Raw genomic sequence first — 18,379 nt, forward strand, 5'->3', positions numbered from 1 at the left:
CATGGAACGCACGTTGGCATAAAGCCGTATGTATTGGGGTCAGGTGGTCTGAGTTCGAAACTAAGCCCTCAGCCCCCCAGTCAGGGTGCTCACTCAAACACTTCTGTGAAGTGGCGGTGATGGTAATACCTACCTCTGTGAATTGCTCCTTTTTTAATTCCAAAAAACGATGAGTAAGGGCTTACTGTGTGCTGGGCACTGTGAAAGGCACGACGCAACGGACTTCCGGTTTAGGGAGGGAGACCGACAAATGTAAGGTGGTGCCCGTGTGGCACACGCACCCAAGAAGTGCATGGCATTAGGAGTGCAGTTTCAGGGGTTGGGAGGTTGACCTTGGCACGGGTGGGAGCACGAAGTTTTCCCTCAGGAAGTGATTGCTGACTTCAGATCGTGGGAAGACCACCCTGCGTACGTGCATGTGCAAAGGCCCCGTGGAGGCCTAAGTGGGGAGCAAGTTGATGGATCGGGGCCGGGGGTGGTCAGGGAACGTTGGTTTTGAGAGGGATGCGAAGCCACGGCAAGGTCCTCGGCAGGGCAGTGACACATTTGTGTTCTTAAAGCTGCTACAGAGACTGGACTGAGGGATGAAGACTTGGTGATGGATTGGATGAGGGGGGGCAGAGGGAGAAGAAGGGTCCGGGGCCAGGCGTTCTAGAATGGTCACACCACCTATGCAGAGCAGCACCCCTTACGCGTAAATGCTTATGGCAACTGTTGTTAACTAAGACTGGAATCTGACCCAAGTCACTTGGGCCCATGTGCCCTGGGCCCTGCCCTCTGACCCCAGCGTGGCCCTTGGACCAAGAGTTCCCCTCTCCCATCCCCTCCCTACTGTGTGAGGGAAGTAATGAAAGGAACTTCTGGCACCTTCTCCTCCTCAGGCGGAATGTCTCGGTGGGTGGCCCTGAGCTCCCACCTTGTTCCCCAGAAGGTACCTGAATGGCAAGTACCCCCATACACCCCCTTGGCTTCCCCTCCCCGCCCCCCCCCCCCCCCGCCTCCCCTGTTGTTAAATCTAGTATTAGTCTGGTGTGTTTATTATGACTGATGAGCCAGCACTGACACGTTTTTGATAGGTGAGCTCCATAGTTTCCATTAGGGTTCACTCTTTGTGTTGTACGTTCCGGGGCACGTGTCTGCCATTACAGTGTCATACGGTTTCACGGCCCATAGATGCCCTGAGCTCCGCCTTTTCATCCCTCCCCTCCCCCAGCCCCTGGAAACCACTGATCTTTCCACTGACTCCATAGTTTTGCCTTTTCCAAAATGTCCTGTGGTTGGAACCATGCCGTATATAGGCCTTTTCAGATTGGGATTCTTTCACTTAGCAAAATGTGTACAAGGTTCCCCCATGGCTTTTTGAGCCTTGAAAGCTCATTTCAACAACAGTCTCGGTCTGTCTGCACCTGGAGGCCTCCATATGGCCATTCCAACGTCTTTCCGGTGCCTGGCATCTCTTCCAAACGGCCGCTCCTCGTCTTCTCAGTCTTACTCTTTGGTGCACCTGTCAGCCCCGACCACATGTGGCCATAGCACATTTAGGAGCCTGCCCAAGATAGGAGATGGGAACACGTCCAGATGCAGTATTCTGCGTTCTGGAAACCCTACACCATGGTCACCCAGATTCCCATTGGCAAGATTCGGTCATGAGTCGTGTGGTATGAGAGAGCTGCCTTGTGAGAGCTGAGCTGTCATAGGCACTTGCCTTTGTGGCACCCTGGGTCTGAGTGTTTCCAGCCTAAAGAGTTCTGCTTGGCCCCTGAGCAGTTTTCCTAAAAAGGTGGCTGTGGATCATCTTCTATCAAAGACAGTCTACGCCATATTACTAAATAGATGGGAAGCAGGAGATAGCCGAGGGTGACCTCGTAGAGAGAGGCTGCACGGCCATTGCCTCTTGCTCTCTTTGGGGGACACCAGCCCTCTCTTGGAACACCCTTTTATTCTCTCTCAGTGTCCTCTTTGGCTGCCTGCAGCCCACTAGCAATTTGAGCTCATTGCTGGGCCGCCTCGTGCACGTCCTTGACCTGCCTGATCCCTCCTACCTTTTGTTTTTTTTTTTTTTTTTTTCCAACGTTTTTTATTTATTTTTGGGACAGAGAGAGACAGAGCATGAACGGGGGAGGGGCAGAGAGAGAGGGAGACACAGAATCGGAAACAGGCTCCAGGCTCCGAGCCATCAGCCCAGAGCCTGACGCGGGGCTCGAACTCACGGACCGCGAGAACGTGACCTGGCTGAAGTCGGACGCTTAACCGACTGCGCCACCCAGGCGCCCCTCCTACCTTTTGTTTTAATGTACCTCTGAACGTGTGTGTCCACCAGCTCCCCCAGTACTGCCTGGGGAGCTTACAAGTGGCGTTCCCTGTGATGTGGGTGCTGCTGTGGGGGAGCGGGAGGTCTAGAGGGATCACACTGCTGTGAGTCAGCACAGGGAGCAGGAGGACGGCGGCCGTCTGCCCACTGAAGCCAGAACCTTTAAGGCATCAGTTATGACGAAGCCGAGAAGCTGGTCCTTGCCATCTTACGATCTGCCCCAGCGCTCACTTATTTTCAAATACCTTGTTAGGATAACAACTTCTGATTTTCTTGTCACTTTGGCATTGTTCATGACCAGCTGTGCACGTTTAGTGTTCATACGCAGAAATGCAGAGCAAAGTGTTATTGTTTCCAGAAAGCTCTGCCTCTGGAGATTTTTGCTTACGTTTCTTTTATTTTTTTTCTCTCCCCCTTTAATCCTTGTGGTTTTGAACAAGCTGGTGATGCGTTAGGTCTTCGCATGCAATTTTTAGGCATAAGGAGTGAACGATTCCCTGGAAGAGACATTTACATTCAATTTTTTTAAAGAGGGGTCACCTGATCAACCGTGCTCAAAAACCTTAGCCATGTCTGAGGTCATGTTACTGATCCCTGAGTTTTGTGTGACATGCCCAGCCCAGGCACCAGCGTGCTGGCTTTTTCTATTTGGACCCATTTTACAGGCATAGGAGATAAGGGTTCGGAGGGTGACAGCTCACAGAGGTTTTAAGTGGAAGGAATTCTACCGAACCAGAGTCTGTCTCTTGCCAACCTCCGTGCACCAACGGGTCTCATTTGGGCTGAGAAGCAGGGAAGATGGAGGTTTGCGTCACTGGATTCCCATTCTCTGCTCTGTTCACCTAAACTCCCCGGGGTCCTTTCATCACAGAAAGACGTGGCTTCATGAGCCATTGAGACCAAGGGTGGGATATGTAACATTTTTCTTCCCTGACGTTGAGCCCTCCCCCCCCCTTTTTTTTTTAATAAATAAATAAACATGTCTGGAGACCTATGACTGTCTCTCCAGAGATGTTCATTTGAAAACGAATTGCCACATGTCAGGTTTTAGGAAGGGCAGAGATTTGGGGGTGGCGGACGAGGAACAATTTACATGGGGGGGTGGGCTGGGAGGCGGGGTTCAGATTTGGGACAGCACCTCCCTGGCTTGGCTCTGTGCTGTCCTGATGCTTTCCCACACAGCTCCTGCCCCTAGCATCTCAGTGGCCTCCCCCGACTTCTCAGCCCAGGCAGCCCCTCACCCGGATGCTGGTCCTCAGCAGCCGAGTCTGCGCCCCAGCGGCCCCCGCCCAACACCCTACCCACCTGCTCTTCCTGTATAATAGGTGTCGCACTGGACGCCTGCACCTTGCGGGAGGCGCCAGCTCAGCCAGCCTCAGCAGCCGCTGTAGCTGCATGAACGTGTCCGTTTGCTCTTTGAGATCTAGATTCGCGGTGACCCAAATAAGAAGAGAATGTCTATGGTGCTACAGCTGCCTGGTCTAAGGCAGCGTTGTCTCGGACCAGGTGATCTCTGTCACCGCCTATGTGGACTCTTCATGCCCTCACCTCCCACAGCCCAGGGTGATCCTTTTTTTTTTTTTTTTTAATTTTTTTAATGTTTATTTTTGAGAGAGAGAGAGAAAGAAAGAGAGCATGAGTAGGGGAGGGGCAGAGAGAGAGGGAGACGCAGAATCCGAAGCAGGCTCCAGGCTCCGAGCCTTCAGCACAGAGCCCGATGCGGGGCTCGAACCCGCTGACCACAAGATCATGACCTGAGCCGAAGTCGGACGCTCAACCGACTGAGCCACCCAGGTGCCCCTGATCCTTTTTAAAAGGTAGATCAGATCACGCCATCGCTCGGCTCAAACTCTCTGTGGCTCTTCTCTCGCTCAGGGGACAAGTCGGAGTCTTGACAGGGGCCCCTTACAGGAGTCCAGGCTCCTAGCAGGTTCTCAGATGCGCCTGGGCCCTTGCTTCTTCCCCTGATGACTTCCTCCAGACATCGACATGGCTCTCCTCACTTTCTTTCAAGTCTTTATTCGGGTTTTTCTCTCACCCCACATAACATGCTAGCCTTCCTATTCCCTGTCCCTCCCCTCTGCTTATTTTCTTTTTGCCTCCTAAGTATTTATCACCGTTTACTATGCTGTATATTGTACATCTGTGTTTATGGTCTGTCTTCCAAAATCAGGGTTTGATGTCCACGAGAACAGGTATTTTTGTCAGTTCTTTCTCTCTGACATCCAGAAAGTGCTTGGCAGGTAGTAGGTATTCGGCGAATAGATGCTGCACGGAGTTCTAGAATAATCTCACGAGACCAGTAAAGTCACTCTTTCTCTCTATGCGTTGGTATTCAATGTAGTATATCGTTGATTGCTAGGGCAGTAGCTCTCCCCTGGGCTTCTGTGACATGAGGCTGTGTCACAAGAAATTTGCTCAATGACGATAGTCAAAAGTACCAAATAAAGCAAGGGAACTATCAAAAACCCGAAACATATTTCGTGGTGTGTGTTAAATCATGTCCTTACTGCTCACTCATATTACATCGTGTTTTCTTGACCCAGAGGAAAGGGGTGGCGCTCTGGGTGGGGTGCTAGGTGGATGTGGGTGGTAACAGTGGATGTCCTATGGTTTCCCCCCTTCTCTCCCACAGCTGGTGTCTGCGCTCTGAGCGCTTCAGAAATGAACTTTAGCTGTGAGATGTGTGGGATAAAGGGAGGTACGGACTTGCTCTTCTGGGTGGCCAAAAATAGCATCCTCTGTGGGTATTATCTAAAATATCCCTTCCCTTAGCTACAGGACAAAGTTTGGTTTAGGCTATTGCATTTTTTTTAAAGGAAGATTTTGGGGAGATAGTGCCATTTGGCTCTGAGCAAGCTTCTACCATTGAAGCTTATTTAAATTTCAAAATAAGTGGGTATTAGGGAAATACTAGTGATATGGGATCATACCCTTCACCAAGGGTGTTGGAGCCGGGTTGACCTACACTTACTTCTGCCATTTTGGTTCCATACTATTCCAGCCCCTCTGGATGTCCAGCCAGCCGCCCAGGCAGGTGTATGCCGGGCCCCATGCTTGTTTTAAACATTAGGCCCTTCTCCATTCCTTCTGCTCAGCTTCCCAGCCTTTGAGTCTCCATTTGCTTTGTTCTTCACCTCTTGGCCTCCCGGGTACCCTCCTCGGTCTTGATTCTCGTGTGTGCCCTCTGGTCTGCACAATCGACAACTGCCGATGACTTTCCTAGTTTCTTTGTTTTGCTGGAGCACTTCTTCCCCAAATGGGAGGCAAATCATGAAGACATAAGACCTGATGAGTCTTGAAATGTCCGTGGTGTTTCTCTGACTCTTAGTTGGCAGGTTGTTTTTCCCCCATTTAAAAAAAAAAAATTTTTTTTAACGTTTATTTATTTTTGAGACAGAGAGAGACAGAGCATGAACAGGGGAGGGGCAGAGAGAGAAGGAGACACAGAATCTGAAACAGGCTCCAGGCTCTGAGCCGGCAGCCCAGAGCCCGACGCGGGGCTTGGACTCATGGACCATGAGATAGTGACCTGAGCCGAAGTCAGACGCTCAACCGACTGAGCCACCCAGGTGCCCCTCCCCCGTTTTTTTAAAGAAGGCTCTGAGCCCAGTACAGAGCCCAATGTGGGGCTTGAACTCACGACCCTGAGAGCAACACCTGAGCTGAGATCAAGAGTCAGACGCTTAACGGACTGAGCCACCAGGTGCCCCCTTAGCTGGCATCCAGTTTGGAAATTGTTTCCCCTGAGGATTTTAAAGTTACTGCCCCCTTGCCTGATGATGCTGACCCTCTGACTGCCTGTGTGTGACCTGTGTCTCCTTCTGAAAGCTTCCAGGATCTCCTCTCCATCCCCGATGTCTTGAAATTCCACAATGATGCACTGTAGGGTAGGCTAGGCTTCTTTTTAAGTAGAAAAAAACTTCTTGCATTTTCCAGGGCCGATTCAAACATTTTAATATTATAATATTTAAAAATGTACGACTTAAAACCGAGTATAACTCTTTATACTTATGGTTCTTCCAATTATATCAAATCAAAATTGCAAATTATCCATAAGGCATAGAACGTGAATTTAGCGTGAAAGCTAATGTCATTCCTTTTGCTGTTGGGAAGGAGGCACAGCCCTGCCCCTCAGTGTCCTGTGGCAGATGTCTTCTGGCTTCACCTGGCGTTCATAAGTCACTGAGGTATAAATCGAACAGTTATTAAATCTTTGGCCTTTTTCTCACTAGCCCACGACAATGAACGTAATTCTGCTCGATGCCAGTGTGTAAACACAGAGTTGGGTTGGTTAAAGCATGGTCATCCGGACAATTCTTAGAAGAAATACGCTTGCTTTTACAGAAGTTTTGGGGACTGTCATTAAAATGACAACATGAAATGTAACTATCTTCATGGGGAACTCACAGAATCCCTCAGATTCAGCGGGCCTCTGTTCTTTTCAGCTTTTTCCCAAGCCAGGTTCCCTGTGTGCTTGCAGCAGGGGTGTGTGCTCAGAAGTGCCGGCCATTCCCAGCCTCACCCCTGCCGCCCCGCGTGTCCCAGGCTCTAATCCCATGGGACTGCACATCCCTACTGGAGGTGGAGACCGCTGAGGACCGTGAGCCTCTGGCACTCTCAGGGAGCCGTCTGGCCGTGTGTCACAGAGCTTGACAACCAGAATCCTTGTTCAAGCTGTTTTAGCCTGAGCTTCCCCGCCCCCTTCACTGCTGTGGAGGGAAGTGAGCATTTGTATTTTTTAAGAATACAAATGTTCATGACACGGCTCTTGACAGGGTTCGGGTGTCAATTTCCTGGCCTGTTAGAAGTGTGTGCATGTGGTATGTGAGTGTGTGTGTGCACACACACAAGAGTGTGTGAGTGTGTGTGTGCACACACACAAGAGTGTGTGTGTGTGTGCATACCAGAGTGTGTGTGTGCACATGGGAGAGTGTGTGCGTCAGTGTGTGTGCACGTGAGAGTGTGTGCCTGTGACAGGGTATGCATGTGAGTGTGTGAGTGCCTGTGACTGTGTGTGCATGTCAGTGTGTATGCACCTGTGACTGTGCACATGTGAGAGTCTGTATGCATGTATGAGTGTGTACATGCACATGTGAGAGTGTGCTAGTGTCTGCACGTGAAAGTGTATGTGCATGCGTGTGTATACATGTGGGAATGTGTGCATGTGAGAGTTGTGCATAAATGTGTGTGAGCGTATATGTGTGACTGTATGCATGTGACAACGTATGCACATGTGAGAGTGTGCAAGTGTGCATTTGACAGTGCATATGTGTGTGCATATGCATATGTAAGAGTGAGTGCATAAGTGTACGTGCGTGGGTGTGCGTGTGTGCATATGGGTGTGTGTGTGAGCATGTGAGTATGTGAGTGTGTGCATATGTGAGTGTGTGTGTGTGCATGAGTGTATGTGTGAGTGTGCATGTGCACATGAGTGCATATATAGGTGTGTGTGTGAGTGTGCACGTGGGTGTGCACACGAAAGTGTGTGTGCATGTGTGTGTATGCATGTGGGAATGTGTGCAGGTGAGAGTTGTGCATAAGTGTGTGTGAGTGTATATGTGTGGGAAGGTATGCATGTGAGAATGCACATGTGAGAGCGTGTTCAAGTGTGTGCATGTGTGCATATGACAGTGTATGCATATGTAAGAGTGAGTGCATGAGTGTATGTGCATGGGTGTGTGTGAGAGAGCCTGTGAGCATGTGAGAGTGTGTGTGTGCGTGAGAATGCACATGTGAAGGAGTGAGCATACCTGAGTGTGTGCGCACATGAGAGGTGTGTGCATGAGAGTGTGCGCGCATGTAGGAGTGTGTGCGCGTATGCAGGAGAGCGTGTGTGTTCACCTCAGGCCGGCGGCGCGTCGGGAACCTGCGTGGGTTGCATGAGCGCGTCCTCGTGCCTGGGCCCGACGGGAGCGCGCGGCCACTGCTGCTGCCACCCGCTGCAGATTCTGCCCGCACCGGGCTGTGCCTCCTCCGCTCAGCACCGCAGTGCGTCCCTTTGTGGTGGCGGCGTGGGGGTCCCGCATCTGCTCACAAGCTGGCGGGGGACAGGGTCCTGGGGACGGCTTACCTCCGAGCTGCTTGTTGGTGCAATGCGTTCGAGGCCCCGGATGTGCTCCTTCCGATTGCATCTTTCTCCAGAACCTGGCTGGCTCAAAACCTGGATGGTCTCTTACCTTTTCCTTCTCCCTCATCCACCCAGTTCATTTCCAAATTCCATCTGTTTTCCCTCCCTGTTAGTCACGGTTTATGATCTTTCCATTCTCGCCACACTGGCACTCAAGCCCTGTTACTCACACTGGGATGAGCTCGTGCTTCTCACCGGCCTCCTCATCTCCTCCCTTCCACCCTCCCCAGGGCCCTACAGCCCGGGCCGGCTCCCCTTCTGGCATTTCCCGCCCTTGCCCGGGAGCCCTCCGGGGCTCGTCTCTGCAGGCTGAGGAAAAACTGCAGCCTGCAGGGTGAGGGATTTTGTTTGTCCGTTACAGTGTTTTAAGGAATTGTTAACCCACCTTGAAAACACCGTGATATCTTTATATTAAAAATCTGGATTTTCAGCTTTTCCTGAAAAGTTAGAAAATGTGGCAGCACTAGGCACGTGTTCCTAAAAGGAAGGTCACGCTGGGCGGGAATGGAATGTTCTTTGCATGTTTTCTCCAGTTGTGGCTGTTGTTCGTCCCCCTCCAAACCTGTCCAAATCCTGCTATTTGGCGAAACCCTCCCAGGCAGCCCAGGGTGGGAATGTTCTCTCCCCTTAATTACTGAAGCACACGGGGTTTGCCTTTCTCTTTTGGTGCCATTGCCTGTTGTTTTGCTTTGAGCTTAGGCGGACAGTCCCTCCTGGGTGCGTGTGACAGCGCCCGAGGCGCGATGCCTCACATGTCGTGGTTTCTCAGCAGACGTTGTGACCAGAAAGATGCACAGAAGTGATCCAGGGGCGTGGTCTGTGGGTAACAGGAAGGCCTCTGACTAAATGAAGGATATGTTAGCTGATGACTTAGCCCAGGGACCTTGAAGAGATTGGTTCACTCTTTGTCACCATAACCACTGTTTGGGGACTGATTTTTAATGCGGGGAGATCCGCAAACACAACTCAACTCTGGTAGGAGAGTCAGCTGCGGCTGTGGTTACTTCCTTGTGAGTGAGGTAATCTGTCACTAAAGTTATCTATTCCGTGATGCTGCTCAATACATCAAATAGAGCTAAAGAGAACTTCAATCAGTATTCAAGAATACTCCTGCACTCCTCATTGAAAATTTGAAATACCGCATATACACAGAATTCTATCCTTGAGGGCGTTTTCTTTACTCCTGTCAAGTTCCTTTGAGAGGGAAGGAGGCTTTGCTTCCGGATGTCTGGGCCGGGGGCAGGTGGGGGGTAAGTGGTTCTAGGACAGTCCTGTCCAATGGACCGCAAAGTTCTGCATCTCGGGAGCCACTCACCGCTTGCCGCATGCGGCCGTCGGGCACTGGATTGTGGCTAATGCGACCGAGGAACTGAAGTTTTAACTGTATTTCATTTTAGTGAATTTAAATTAAAATAACCACATGCGGCCACCATACTGGACAGGCCGGATCTCCAGGGTTGGAGAAAATGGGTCAAATGCAGTGCCTGGGGGAGAGCGGTGTGCAGTCCTAATGAGAGGATGCCTTATTGCGGATGCGTCCCGTAGGGACGGGACTCTGTGTTTCTGCACAAGTAAAAGCCCATTCGACCAAACCCAGCAAGACATCAGAGCTGAATAATGTTTGCAGGGAAACCCACTGCTGTACTCTTCTCAGGACAGCATTATTTCCACTAAGAACAGCAGACGCTGAGGGGCACCCTGGCGGCTCAGTCGGTGAAGTGGCTGACTTTGGCTCAGGTCATGATCACGTGGCTCGTGAGTTCGAGCCCCGCGTCAGGCTCCGTCTGATAGCTCAGAGCCTGCTTAGAATTCAGTGTCTCCCCCTCTCTCTGCCCTCCTCCATTCGCTCTCTGTCTCTTTCTCTCTCTCTCAAAAATAAATAAACATTAAAAAAAAAACTTACAAAAAATAGCATAGCAGACGCTGGGTTTCCCTTGGCTGTGACTCCTTGAGCAGGTTCTATATCTGTTTCCTGTGCTTGACTACATCGAACCATGACTTAAAATACATACTCTGTGTCCACACCAGATACATGCTGTGTGTCCACACCAAATATAAATGCCAAACCCAAAGGACCGTTTTGGGGGAGGAGTGGAGAAACTTAGGGCAATTCGGTGTAGATCGTTAGATAGAAACTTGTGGGTTTATCTTTTTTTTGCTTGGCTTTTCTTGAGGGGAGTCAGCCGAAGCTGGCTGTGGGTACTTTGCCCTTATATGGTGGTGTTGAAAGCCACCCAGTGCTGAGGATGTAATTGAATTAATCTTTAGCCACATTTTCCGGAACACAACCCAGTGTGTGCTGAGATCTTCTCCAGGGGACCGTGGCCATCACTTTGGTGTTCATTGGCCGGGGTGGGGGGGGGGGGGGGAGCCCCACGGGCTCTGACCACACTGTGGCTCCCCAGCTGTGGTCTGTGTTTGTGGGCTGCTGACTGTTTTATAATGTAGTGAGTTCCGTTGTTGGTGTTTCAGTCCCCATCCGTCCTTTCACTGTGGAAAGTCTGGTAGACCCTTGAGATCTGTTCCATCATCTATTTGTGGCCTCCTAAATGACTCCTTTCAGCCTGGATTTCACATATATGCAAAAATAGGAAGTGGGGCACAGGCAGCATAGAGTGACAGAGTGCCAGCATGGTGGAGGGGAAGTGGTGGTGGCCAGGGAGGCTGGTACTCGCGGAGGGAGGGAGGGGGCATGCACATCCAGTGTGGTCTTTCCCAGAGTCCTGACTACAAGTACAGCTTCGGGATCCTCCCGGCATCCTCAGCCTGGATGGAGGCCACATCCGTACCCACATCCATTTCCAGCTCCTCTCCCCTTCCAGAAGGACGGGTAACGGGAATGGTGGAAAGTTCCAATCTTCTGCTCATGGTTTGGTCTTCCTTGTGACCAGCCTCCATCCAAGAGCCCACCAAGAGATAGCTCATTAGAACTAAAGATGAACCTACCAGCCAGAAAATTCTGTGTCAGGAATGGGGGGTCAAAGCCTAGCTGTTGGAACAAAAGATTCTCCTGGCACCCCCATTCACACGTGCTTTAGGAGCTCTGGGCCAGGAGCCAGGGGTAGAGACCAATATATACATTTCTTATTATTTCACAGCACTATATAATATTCCTCAGTTTCCTCCAAAAGCTTGGATCCTCTTTTGTGTTGGAATAGAAAGAAAAAAAAAGGATTCTTTTTGAAAGCACTATTAGTAAATGCGTTTTACTAGAGAGGAAATAGGAAGTCAGCCTTGCCCCTGGTCTTCAGACCAGGTGATGCAACCCACAGAGTGGCTAAGCCCAGGCGTTGCCCACACAGCTCTGCTTCTCGCTTCTGCAGACCCTCCTTGGCCATCGCTATGGCAGAGAGGCACCGGAAAGGAGGTGACTCATAATGGGAAGGTGAAATACAAAATCGCAGCACTTTCCTAAATACAATTTTATGTCAATGTTCTCAGAATGGGGAAGGTGAGATAACAGAAGGGCGAGGTAGCAAAGATCTACTTTGCTGTAGAAGTATGGAATCCAAATTGGTGACATCTTTCACCACATTCTAGCTGGACTTTCTGCCCTCTCTTCTGGATTGGATGTCTTTGGTTGCAGGGATATTGAACTTGACTCACATTGGCTGAAACAGGAATAGGCATTTACTCAAAGGTGGGGGGGGGGTGGGCTTCAGAGGTGGTTTGACTCAGTGACTCAGTGACTTGTCCAGAACCCTGGTTTTTCTTATTGCCCCTTACTCTGCCCACCGTGAGTCAGGCTCACTCCCTTCTTGGTTCAGTGATGGCTGCCAATAATTTCTGGCTAAGTTTCCTCTTTCCACTCGCAGTTTAGAAGGAGTGAACAGGGATGCTTCTTGTGGAAAGAGGATCTTTTCCCAGTGCCCCCATCAGTCTCAGTTGGATCTCCCATCCCCTCCTGAGCCGATAATTGGAGCTGGGGTGGTCCTGACCCAAGTACCATGTGTCAGAAATCTTCAGAATCAGGTTCCCCAGACCCAGAGCTGTGAGGGGAGATGTGGACCCTGAATAAAGATCAGGCAGGGACACCTGGGTGGCTCAGTCGGTTAAGCGTCAGACTTCAGCTCAGGTCATGATCTTGCGGCTCATGAGTTCGAGCCCTGCATCTGGCTCCATACTGATGGCTCAGAGCCTGGAGTCTGCTTCGGATTCTGTGTCTCCCTCTCTCTCTGCCCCTCCCCCACTTGTGCTCTGTCTCTGTCTCTAAAAAATAAATAAGCATTAAAAAAAAAAGACCCGGTAGCCACCAAGCAAAGAGTAGATGTTGGATAGGAAACTGCAACTCTCACTGCTCTGTCATCTGCTGAGCCCCAATGATTGTCACAATCGCAGTTTTCTGCCAGAAAGTAGGAAATTGTTATCTTTGAAATGTTGCATTTGACTGCTTTGGAACTCTTAAATCGTCTTTGCTCCCTCTCCCCCCTCCCTTCCTTTTCCCCTCCTTCTTTTGTCTTACCTCTTCCCTTTTCTTCTTCCTTTTTCTTCTGGTTTCCCGTTTCTCCCTTCTTTCTCTTCCTCCTACTCTACCTCTTCTCCTTTCCCTCCTCTTCCAGTCTCTCTTTCCCCCCAAATGTTGATTCCCCCTCCCTTAATTGATGATCTGCTCATTTATTTAAGTTAACTAAATTGGTTTGGTACAATGTAATTTCTCACTAAATAGAATGCCTTCCCATTTGTCACCCCCCCCCCCCAGGAAGAAGAAATGCCAGAAGTAGAAATTGACATTGACGACCTTCTTGATGCAGACAGTGAAGAAGAGAGAGCTTTAAAGTTACGGGTAAGCAGCTTTCAAAATCTAGAACTTGCCGGTCATGGATGCTTGAATGCACTCGGATCTCCAGGGCATGTGCTGATCCCACCCTATGGCAGGGCTGGCACCAGGACTTGAGCACTGACAGTTTGCAGAGAGGAAGGTGATGGAGTGCTAGGTGTTCACTATCACGAACTGCATCTCTGATGGTAAAGCAGCTCTTGACTACAGTCAGTTCTCAAACCACCTAATGGGTGTGAGCTTCCGTAGCCAACATCTTCTTGGAACAAAAGCTGGTTCTATCTCCAGAGGTCCATTTGCCGGGGAAGGGGACGACGCCCCACAATTGTATGAGAAGGGGGAGGTGCTGAGCCAGACCTGGAGTATCCAAGCCCAGGACTCTGGTCTCACGGTTATGGATTATATCACCCATGAAATGAGAGTTCTAGAAAAGATCGTTTACAACATAATTCTCTTTAATAACAGGTCTTTTATTAGAGGATATTCACCTGTTAGCATTCTAGTACAACAACGGATACTGAGATGTCCCATGTTTCCTTAGTCCAGAGCAATACAACATTATTTCCCTTCCCCAGGAGGTCAAATCTATCATTTTAAAATCTGCATTTGGGAGTTTCTAAAACCAATTAACTTTTGGCTTGTCATTGCTCTTAATGTTCACTGATAATTACTGTTAATGGCTGTTGGTTATCACCAACGGCAGATGATCTCTAAAGGCAATTAAAGGGCATATTTTAATGTATTAATGTGTTCAATGTGTTAATAATTACCAGTCCCTTGAGTGGTGAAAAGTCTCCGTTTAATGATTATTTGTTGTTGGTAAATTTAGCTGGGAAATGATAGCATCTAGTTATGAAAATTAAAAGAATACAGAACAGGCACCAGTTCTATAGAAAATATAGTGACATAAAAAAGGTTTTTTTTTAAATTGAGAACTTGGGGTGCCTGGGTGGCTCAGTCGGTTGAGTATCCAATTCTTGAATTCAGCTCAGGTCATGATCTCATGGTTTGTGAGTTTGAGACCTACATCGGGCTTTGCTCTAACTGCACAGAGCCTGCCTGGGATTCTCTCCCCCCTCTGCTCCCCCACTCAAGCTCATTCTCTCTCTCTCTCTCTCTCAAAATAAATAAACTAAAAACAATAAAATAGAGGACTTGAAAGGGGCTTTAGCTACCATCAGGCCACCCGCTTTGGTTTCCAGGCAAGGACACTGAGACCTGCAGAGGTGTGGCAAGGTGGGTTGTGGTTGAATCACAGCCGGGTGCCCGGCTTTCCATGTCCAGGGTGATTCTTACCATTTCCCACAGGCTGTCTCAACTTCAGTATACACAGTTTATTATTAACCAAGTTGGTAGCCCAGAGGAGAGGTGTACGTTTGTGTTCTGACGGGTGCCAGGCAGTCCTGCGCAGGAAGGTACAACTTTTGATATCTTCAAGATGAGCAACAGGTGCTGAAATGAAGTGTGATTCTAGATTGTTGCTATGAAATCTGGGTTGCCCATGTTTAGAAGAATACCGTACAGATAAAAGGATTTTTAATTTCACCCTTTTTAAAATGTTTTTGTTTATTTATTTGTTTTGAGACAGAGAGAGACAGAGCATGAACAGGGGAGGGTCAGAGAGAGAGGGAGACACAGAATCCGAAGCAGGCTCCAGGCTCTGAGCTGTCGGCACAGAGCCCGACGTGGAGCTCGAACTCATGGAGTGTGAGATCATGACCTGAGCTGGAGTCGGACGCTTAACCGACTGAGCCACCAAGGCGCCCCTAATTTCACTTTTTAAATGATACTGAATTTTAAGATAATCAAACTTACCTTCTGTGTGTTTTCTTCTAGGAAGCTCTTGTAGACTGCTACAAACCAACAGAGGTAAACGAATCACTTTTCCTAAATGCCATGTTTGAAATCATTGTTATGAAACCAGTCTGTGTATTTTTAAAGCTAAACAGCACTTCATGGGTTTGGTTACGTGTATACTAAGCAGAAGTTACTATCCGCAAGTGAAGTGCAGTATTAAACTTCCTTAAGTGTGTGTCGAAGCATGTCTGGTTCAGGAAGGCTCAAAACAAATGGAATTGGGTGTGTTGCTTGTTTTTATATAAAAACCAAATTCAAAGGTACTCGTGAGAGGGTTTGGAATCATTTTAGCAAAAGTCTCAGATTTATAACTGGAGAATACATTCTTTTAGTGTATAGATATGCAGTTTTGAGACACTAAAAGCAAATTCTGTCATTCAAAAGAATTACTTTTATTGGAAGAAGAAATTTTATGCCTTGTTTGTATATTTATCATCAAGTGTATAAATATTAGCGTAAAGAACAATGGATATTAGTTTGATTAGACCAAAGCAATTCATATATACTCTAAAGAGCGAAGGTACAAACAGTATAGAAATTGAGGATTTGATCAGTTATGAAAAAGATTGGTAATTGATGTCCTTTTCATTTTCCTGTGATCAATCAGAAAAATTAGGAGATTCATTAGATGTTTTTTTTCACAAAAGTGTGTAAGATTTAAATGACTAGGGTGTTTTGTGATCATTTGGCTTGAGGCCAAGTGCTTATTTGAGCTTCAATCTTATAATTTCTGTTTCCTTTACGTTGATTGCATCTCACACTCAGAGATTTTTAATTTTAATTTTAAAAACTAAAGTTATTAAATATATTTTTTAATTAATGTAATATATATTCATAGTTTTGAAAGCCAAAGATACAATTAGGCTTATAAAGAAAAAATAACATTGCCTTTCCCATCCCTGAGTTCCTCTTCCTAAAGGTATATATTTTATATTTATATATTTGTATATATATATATATTACAGGACTTATATATTTGTATATATATATATTACAGGATGTATATGTATATACAAATATATATATATATATATATATTTGTATAGGCTGTTTTCCTATTATTTATTCTTATATCCCCAAATATTCATTTATTATTTTTTTTTCATTTAGTGGCTTAAGGGGAAATATGGTAGTTCTTTCACTGTCTGCAAAATTTATTTTCTCCCATCCCCTTAATAAAGTTATTGACCAGTATTTTGTTGAATCAGTGGTCAAGGTTTATACTATTATGATTTAAAGAAATATTTTTCAGGGCTAAGCCAAACAGTGAAATATGACCATGGCTCTTTTGTGGTATAACCCTTTGTTTTTCCTGGAATTGATAACTATCTTGTCTTTTATCTTGTCTAGTACCTATTGCTATTTTTTGTTGAACTCTCCACGATCTTTGTCAAACATGTAGTATATTTTCTGTATGCTCAAACCCATCATTACTATGCCCCCACCCCAGACTTTCCTCTTGACACTCCTATGAAACAATCTGGAGGAGTTATTCTCTGGATCTACTGAGTAGCTAACTGTACTGAGATTTCTGTTCACTGCTGTTCTGTTTGTTAGATGCTTTGTTTCTTAAATCTCAGTGTTACTCATTTCTGTGGGAGTACATCATCTAGTAGCTTTTTGGGAAAGGACGAATAGAAGGTAAATTTTTGGAATCTTTACATGTATGAAAATGCATCTTGATGAATAGTTTGGATGGCATAGAATTCTGGGATAAAAGTCATTATTAAAACTCAATTTTAAGGGGCACCTGGGTGGCTTAGTCGGTTAAGTGTCCAACTCCTGATCTTGGCTCAGGTCATGATTGCATGGTTCATGGGATTGAGTCCCATGCAGGGCTCTGTGCTGACAGTGTAGAACCTGCTAGGGATTCTTTCTTTCCTTCTCTGTCTGCCCCTCCCCTACTCGCTCTCTGTCTCTCTTTCTCTCTCTCTCAAAATAAATAAACTTAAGAAAACAAACAAAAAAACCCTCAAATTTAAGTCATCACCTTAATACTAGAAATTTTGTCATTTCTAGTATTAAAAAGTCTGATGTCACTTCCATTCTCAGACCTTTGTATGTGACCTGTATTTCCCCCCTCAATTAACTTTTAGGATTATCTCCTTACCTTGAAATTTTACAGTGATATGCTTTAGTGTGGGTCCTCTTTTTTTTTTTTTTAATGCTTATTTATTTTTGAGAGAGAAAGAGAGACAGAACACGAGAGGGGAAGGGGCAGAGAAAGAGTGAAACACAGAATCCTAAGCAGGCTCTAGGCTCTGAGCCATCAGCACAGAGCCCAACGTGGGGCTTGAGCTCAGAAACTGTGAGATCGTGACCTGAGCCCAAGTTGGGTACTTAACTGACTGAGCCACCCAGGTGCCCCAGTGTGGGTCCATTTTTAATTCATGGCTGGGTACTTTGCAAGCTCTTTTAGTCTGAAGACCTATGTCTTTCAGCTCTTAAAAAGTTATTATTTATTATTTATTTATTGTGATTTTTATTAATTTCTTCCTTACTATCCTATAATACTGTCTCTCCTGTTATATAGATATTACATCTCCTGGATGGAGCCTCTAATTTCTTATCTTTTTCCTTTTGTTGTCCCATCTCCTTTATTTTTTTTTCTACTTTCTGGAAGATATCTCTGACTTTATCTTCCCGTCTTTTTACTGATATTTTAAAATTTCGGCTGTGTTATTTTTAATATTCAAGAGCACGTTCTTGATCTCTGTTCACTATTTTGTTTCCGTATTTCTTGTTTTGTGGATGCATTTCTTTTCTCTTTGGGAATATTAATCAAATGTTTGATTTCTTTGTTTTTGCTTTTAAGATTTTTCGGTTCTCTGCATCGTCTCTGTCTTCTCTGAATCTCACCTTTTTTCTTTCTGTTTTTATTTGTCTCTGCTGACTTTTGGCAGTGTGTCCATGTTTGAGTGTTAGGAGCCAGTAAGCTGATTGAATCTGTTGTAGTGTGAGCACAGCTTGTCCATTGGCGGGTCTCACTGTGGAGTGACCAGGTTGCAAACCAGATTTTTTTTTCGGCGGTATGTGTGTGTACAGAACAAGGGGGCTACTCAAAATGTCACTATTTGGACAGCTTTCTACTGGAGAGATTTTTTTTTTTTTTTTAAGAGTTTGACTTTCTAAATTCCTTGAAGAGTTGATACTTTGATTAGAGGCCTTCTGGAAGCAAGGACAGGATGGAGGCAAGCAACCTCACCACGAACTCTTTTGGAAAAAGAGCTTCTTGATTTATAATTACTTTGGGAATTAACATAAGGGTTAAGATAAGAAGCTATTTGGAAACTTACATTAAATT

At 46.8% G+C, this 18,379-nt stretch overlaps 1 protein-coding gene across 1 annotated transcript in view; it reads left to right on the top strand.

The window, feature by feature from the left end:
- Window positions 1-18,379, top strand: part of PPP1R14C (protein phosphatase 1 regulatory inhibitor subunit 14C) — an 88,652-nt gene that overhangs the window by 46,066 nt on the left and 24,207 nt on the right. Inside the window, exons 2-3 of the mRNA XM_042940071.1 lie at window positions 13,141-13,224; window positions 15,055-15,087. Coding sequence (XP_042796005.1) covers window positions 13,141-13,224; window positions 15,055-15,087 — 117 coding nt within the window. The remainder of the gene's footprint in view (window positions 1-13,140; window positions 13,225-15,054; window positions 15,088-18,379) is intronic.

Source organism: Panthera leo, chromosome B2 (assembly GCF_018350215.1).
Source record: "Panthera leo isolate Ple1 chromosome B2, P.leo_Ple1_pat1.1, whole genome shotgun sequence".
NCBI lineage: Eukaryota > Metazoa > Chordata > Mammalia > Carnivora > Felidae > Panthera > Panthera leo.